The following is a 6,972-nucleotide window of genomic DNA, read 5'->3' on the forward strand; positions in this document are numbered from 1 at the left end:
GCCTGAGGCCCTGATCTAAATTTGCCTATTTTCCTTTAATCATAGATCTCATTTGTGATGGCATAATACCCCTAGTGTTCAGCTGAAAAGTCAAGTGTGGGTTCAGCGGGTGTGACGGAATGAATAGAAATATTGTTGGTTCACCCTCTCAACATTTTCTTAGGTTAGCTTATGGACAACAATACAGATTTTTTTTTTATTATTAGCTTTGGTACTATTTTAACAAGTAAGGTGTACATTTTCAAAACTCTTAGTACAAAAATCCAAACTGATCACACTTGTAACACAGCTAGTCATTCTTTCAAAACCTGATCTCATGCTTTCATTACAGTTATACACTTTTCAGTCCACATAATCATTGTTTCAAACACAAGATTATTGTAATATGTAATGAGAACATTTGGTTTAATCACAGAAACACAACAGTATGATCTTCTTTCAATTTAGTACTTTTAACAATCACACCTTTTGATAACACACTGATAAGATACTATTAAAAACATTATGGATTCAATTACTTCTAATGTGGCAACTGCCTGTAGCCTCCCTCTCTCTCTCTCTCTCTCTCTCTCTCTCTCTCTCTCTCTCTCTCTCTCTCTCTCTCTCTCTCTCTCTCTCTCTCACACACACACACACACACACAGACACACACACATGCGTGTGCACACACTTTGAACATCGTGGTGGTTATTATCTATAAATCACTTATGTAAAGATAATTCATTACATTTGGTTATCCATATCAGAAATTGCATACAAGTTCTATAGAAACTGTGTATTGAATCAATATCTATAGAAATCTATAGGTGTACCAACTGATTTATTGATTAACCATTAATTGATCAGTTGGATTAAATAATAGACAAATGTATTAAACTGAACAAGAAGAGATGCAAATCAAAAGTTTGATAGTAAGAGCTTTATGAAAGGCAGTTACTGTGAATGAAACATTTATGTATGAAACACTTATTTTGTGTTGTGAAAAGGATTTTTTGTGATTTTGTGTATTGTACTTACACAATTGAAAATATGATGAAATGTTTGAAAAAAAGTGCACTTTTGATGATCTGTTGTGATATTAGCACAAAGAGTTTTGAAAATGTACACCTAACTTGTGAAAATAGTACCAAAGCGAATAAAAAAAAAAACAGTAACAATATCATCACCCATAAGGAAATTAATCTGAATGGCTATGGCTCTAAAGGTACATCTGCGTCCATGTGTGTTTGAGTCACAGAAGTCACAAGCTCACAAACACAACTGCAGTTCATATCAGGAAGCCAGAATAACCCACAACTCTGGCAGGCCTCATATAATTTGACTATTTTATATTTGACTAATTTATTGTGTGTGCGTGCGTGCGTGCATGTGTGTGTGTGTGCGTGCGTGCGTGCGTGTGTTTAATAAAAGTATTAAGTATCAAATGTTTAATAAAATTACTTATTCTTTCATTCATTTATTTAAATAAACATATTTTTGGATAAAAAAATTGTTTTTAAATGAATGAGGTCACAGGTAAACCGCAGTATTGTTCACATTTTGTTGGAATTTCAAAACAAAAATGTCACAGCGATCTTGCGTATTTATGAATGAACGGCTCGTTTTAAAATCTTCCCGGTCTACTGACATTTGTTAAGACATCTGGTTTAAACATCACACTCCTCATGGTAACTTTCGTTAACTTTCCTTAACTTTATATTAAGTAAATCCACTTCAAAAGCTAATTACTTCTGGACAGCAATGCCATAGCAAAAACGGAAGTTCAAAGACAATATTCTAAAGATGGCTGCACCCTTGTTTCTCTGGCGCATAAGGTCTATAGCTTTAACTATTTTTTATTTCAGTTTTAGTTTCACTCTAATTTTCATTCAAAATTTCCATCTAATATTTATATTTTATTTCATGTCAAATTTATTTCAATTACCGAAAATTGTTTTAGTTAACAACAACCCTGTCTACTTGACACCACAGTAATAAACACAACTTTTACATTCACATGAACAATGGCAGAGCTCCATAAACCCCTGAATCACTTATTAAACTATTATTTAGCCATTACTTACATAATTAAGTCTATAGAGTGCTCGTGGTGTCCCAGATACTGAAATTCTTGTCCCAACACCCATCCTTTGTCTCCTGCTGGCCATGCTATCAACATTGTTCGTGATTCATCACAAGACTGTTTTATTACTGAGTACACTGTCCTCAATAAGAGATCGAATATAGAAGGAAGCACGACAGAGCCAGGGCTTCTTTGATAAATAGCCCATGGTTAAGAACATTTATTTGTTGTTCATATTGACATGAAAAGCTGCTGTGTTCTGTGCTGGGGTGCCCTCGGGTAGATGAGAGAGCCTTAAAGTCCTGTTCAGATCTTCATAAGAACTGTACGTGAGAGACACACCTGCACTGTATATTAAAACATTTTAAAATCCTCATTAAATTATGATGATCTTTCTTATGAACTTTCTTGAGAACAGACAAAAGGCCTGGTTTTTATTCTGTTCACGATGTCTGACAGGCATGATTTTGCCAAATTGTATTTGTACGTGTTCCTGGGTCTGCATATTTGCTGATCCTGGAACAACATTCCTGTCCGAAATTTTAATCCTAACCATACCCCTACCCCCAAATCTAACTCTATCCATAAGTTATCCATAAAATCAGAGGGAAATTATAGGTGTAGAAGCACATAACCCTGCAGTTGTAAGCCTAAACTTGACATAAACTGTAAACTTATCCCTCAAATCTGATTGGCTGATTGGAATGTTGTTCCAGGACCATGTTGCACTTGGTGAAATCAGGTTCTGCACATATAGTTTATGATCAATAAACGGTAGAGGAAGAAATGTCTTCGAAAGTAGATGGAGAAGTGCTGTGCAAGTGAGTCTCTCGCGTCACATGTCAATCATTGCCTCCTGGTATTGACATGTAACAGGAGCGTTTATTGACCAAAAGTGTTTTTAATGTTGAATGTATTGTCCCTCGGTGCGTGGTGAAGTGTAAAAGGCCGTGTTGCTGAAGGCTGTGAATCAGGCTGGTCTCATGACTGCCACAACTCGCTGTTCACTCTTTGTTTGTTTGCCTGCAGGCTAAATTTGCTCTCCATAGCAAGTATAAAAGATCACCATCTTCTCCTTCCTATCAAAGAGGACACTTACAGTTACAGAACTGCCACGGATAATATAGAAGACTTTAGATTAACTAAAAGACAGGGGAAACAAGCAAGCATTAGAAAAAAAATGCAATGGGAAACTATCAAAGAAAACAGAATGACAAGGTTGTGTTTGGTTGAACAGCATAGCTTTGTTTTTCTTGTATTAGTTTGCGCAAAGTAGCAGGAAAATCAGGTTTAATATAGGTCACGATTTCGTTTAAATCATCTGGAATCTTCTTCTTTCTCTTAGCATTGACGAGAGGATGAGTAAGTGTAAGAAAGAGTTGAGTGAGAAAGAGAGAGAACGGTTGCTCATCCGCAGGGCCAGCGGAGCCAACGCCTCTCAGCTGGCTCATATGGAGAAGATGCTGCAAGAAACCAAAGGCCTGCTGGAGAAGAAGACAGAGGCAGATTCAGAAAGCAAAGCATGTGGTGACACTATGGGTATGTGTTTTTATGTGTTAAAATATCTTCAAATGTAATATCTCTGAATGCGAACCTTGCATTACTATGCCAAAATAATCAACCTTGTTTTACAGTATGTAGACATCGTTAAAACAAGCTACATTCTCTTGAATTTCAATGAATATGATATATATATAGATATATAAACATTCTTAAAAAATTTCAACATTGTAAAATAGTCCGTTTTTGGAAAATATATCTTGAATTTATTGTTCTTATCCAATTGACATTTTTTTTCTCTTTATAAACAAAACTTCTAAACACATTTTCTTTAAATAAGACAAAAACACAAATAAATAAGAAAATCCAATGAATTCAAAACATGTTCTATTACAAACTCAACAGTTCTAAATTCTAATGTCTTATATATTAATATTTGTTTTACTTCTTATGTACATTTATTTTAGGAAGGCTATGTTTCCATATTTTTATTAGAAAACAAGATGTACGTTATTTAAAAACCATTTTTGCACTGCATTCCACTTGTAATACCCAGCTAACAGCGAACGTTCTCAGAACTTTGGCTAACATTCTCACAAACTTCTCTCAAAGTTATGAACAAACATTGTTCCAATAATGTTAATAAAATATTTGTTCAAACGTATGTTTTTTAATGTTCTCAAAACATACATTTTCATACATTTTCCATGGAACTTTTTTCCTGAAACGTTTTAGCTGGACGTTCGTTTAACGTTTTTAAAATGACACTACTTGTTTCAGAATACTCTGAGACCATGTAAAAGATTCTTTCCCATAATGTTTGCAAAATGATCATATGGAATGTTCCGTTAATGTTCATATAACCGAGATTTTTTTTGGTAAAAGAAATTGCAACAGTCTTTCCTTCCCTATTGTGACGCATATCCGAGTGAAAAGGATTTGATTGGATCATTGGATCGTTGTGGTTTGCTATTGGTCAATCTCATTTGAGTGACAGGTTGTCCCGCCCTCATGCCAGTAAACACATCGTCAGAGAAGAGAAGAGATGTCGCTACAAGAGGGAGGGGACGATATTCCATAAAAAAATAAGAATTGTCCATTCTGATTTCATGGTGTCTTTAATAAACTGGACATTTTTAATTTTAAACTTACTGGAAATGTGGGAAAACGTTTTTATTAGCTTGGTAGCTAAATGATTTCCAATTGGACAAATGAATGTGTATTGAGTCTGACTCTTGTTTTTGCTCTGGTCTTAGTGTCAGATCTGGAGCAGAAGGTCCAGCGCAGCAAGCGAGACCGCCGTAACTCCCTTCACCGCACACAGCTGCTGGAGAGTCAGATGAAGACGGTTCGAGGTGAGCTTGTGGGCACGCTGGACCACCTGGAGGAACTGCGCAACATATTGCGACGCTCACAGCAGAAATCAGAGGAGCGGGAAGCAGCCATGCAAAAACTTGCTGAGGGGCTGAGGTGAGACATCACCTCCACCTTCAGTTCATCTCGTCGTGAAGACTTGAAGACACCACTGTTCATCTGAAATATTTGTTTGACTGCACATCCAGAATGACATAATGTTTCACATTGGTTCACCCATTCCTGTGCAACCAGATGCTGTTGTAATATCTCTGTTGGATAATTAAAGCATGCCACAATTATTTAAAGGGCATGTGTTTACCCTCCAAAGATAGACACAGTTCTCCCATTTTGGTTGTTTGGATGTCATGACATCCTGTTTTTATGTCCTGTTTTCACTGAAATGCAGCCTTAAACCATAATTTATCATTTAAGTATAGACATCCACAGAATGTCATGTTAACTTGTCAAATCAATTTCACACCCTGTCACATTTGACACATTTTATTGTGCTAATTAACTGTATGATGGCTTCAGGAAAGTGCTTTTTGTTTTAGTTTATGTCTTCACAGGATTTGTTTTGTAAGACAACAGACTGCAAATAATGTCTTGTTATATATGTAGTATAAGGAAAGTGGCGAATGAGTCCACCATTTCTTGATATGAATGCCTTAGTCACCTATATTCATAGCTGCTTTTGCCTTTTTTTTATTATTTAAAGGTTTATTCCTGTGAACTTCACATGATCTGCAATGTTAAACATGCTGTTTCAACATTATTAGCACCAATTCACTAATGCAGGTAAACTTTAAAGGCTGTGTGTGTTCATGATTTTGTTCATTAAAATATTGAAATGTCCTCCAGGTTGTACTTTATGAAAAGAAAACAGAAACATTATATCCATTTCAGTTGTGGATTTCCTCCCCATATCCTAAAGATCACTTTTTCATGTTGCTTTCGGGAGCTTTAGTAGAGATTCAATCCTAAATCTACTTTTCAGATCCTCTGCTTTGACTGAAGTTCTCTCATACTTTGTGGCCTCATTCCACTCTTGCTAGAGAGATATAACACCACTGACCTGTCCTCACTTTGCCTTGTGTTGAAAGGTTAATGGTACTTTTCCCCTCATTAAAAAAAAATGTTTTACACATAAAGAAATTCATTTTTTGTAAAATATGTTTAAAATCTAGTACACTCACTTGTAATAGTTGCAGTAATTGCTTCAGTCATCAGTGGCTTAATAAACTTTGCACAGAGCGGATATAACCTCATGTTGAGACCAGCCTTTGTTGGTGGACTGAATTAATCTTGGTTCACTTTGAAAAGTGCATTTTCTACAATGGTGTTGGTATCTGAAAACTGCTGCTTTTGCATGATACATATTCATTAGATTAAACCAGGATTAGGCCTTAGTTCAATTAGGACTGTAACAGCTTTCCATTAAGCCGCTGTTGTACTGGTAATAGGAGTGAGCAAGTAATCAGCGCGTATAAACTCCATGAACACAGATGTAAGATGCAACCAATGTCTTTTATTTATTGTGCTCTTATTGATTAACGTTGCTTCCAGTTAGCTTCTTGTAGTGTCTCATTCTTTGTTGTTAAAAGTCCATACCTTGCATAATACAGCGCACAAACATTGTCCATATTCCATATGTCCTTGAACATCACTCTTTATCAGTGAAATTCAATCCAACACAATCTTAGAAGCACGGTCAGCATAATATTCCACGTAGTACATGGCTTAACACGGTCAAAAAACGAGAGTTACGTATGTAACTACGGTTCTATGAGTTCTGGATGACCGCCAGAGGCAGTGCTTCCCACTGAATATTATCTCTCTTGCTCATACACAGGTCGAGTCTAATAACAACAAAGTCATCACATGACCAGGTAAGTCATGGGGATCCCCTCTATTTAACCCCGTGACATCCTCCAAACTGTCTCAACAGAATCTTCTCGCAAGACTCCGAGTGACAGGGTGCTCTGGCGGTCATCCAGAACTCATAGAACCGTAGTTACATACGTAACTCTCGTTCTATTTCGTTCTTACTGACC

At 36.3% G+C, this 6,972-nt stretch overlaps 1 protein-coding gene across 2 annotated transcripts; it reads left to right on the forward strand.

Moving 5' to 3' along the window:
• The first annotated feature begins 1,805 nt into the window (after positions 1-1,805).
• On the forward strand, positions 1,806-6,185 carry LOC307166134 (uncharacterized protein). Of its 2 annotated transcripts, XM_079884312.1 has the most exons (3): positions 1,806-1,970; positions 3,480-3,601; positions 4,819-6,185. In XM_079884312.1, the coding sequence occupies exons 1-3, from the start codon at positions 1,903-1,905 to the stop codon at positions 5,034-5,036; spliced, it is 408 nt and encodes a 135-aa protein (XP_079740438.1). In that variant the 5' UTR covers positions 1,806-1,902; the 3' UTR covers positions 5,037-6,185. The 2 variants fall into 2 exon arrangements, with proteins under 2 accessions (XP_079740438.1, XP_079740439.1); XM_079884313.1 differs by lacking the exon at positions 1,806-1,970 and having other exon boundaries at positions 3,033-3,601.
• The last annotated feature ends 787 nt before the right edge of the window (positions 6,186-6,972 follow it).

Source organism: Squalius cephalus (assembly GCF_949319135.1).
Source record: "Squalius cephalus genome assembly, chromosome: 10".
NCBI lineage: Eukaryota > Metazoa > Chordata > Actinopteri > Cypriniformes > Leuciscidae > Squalius > Squalius cephalus.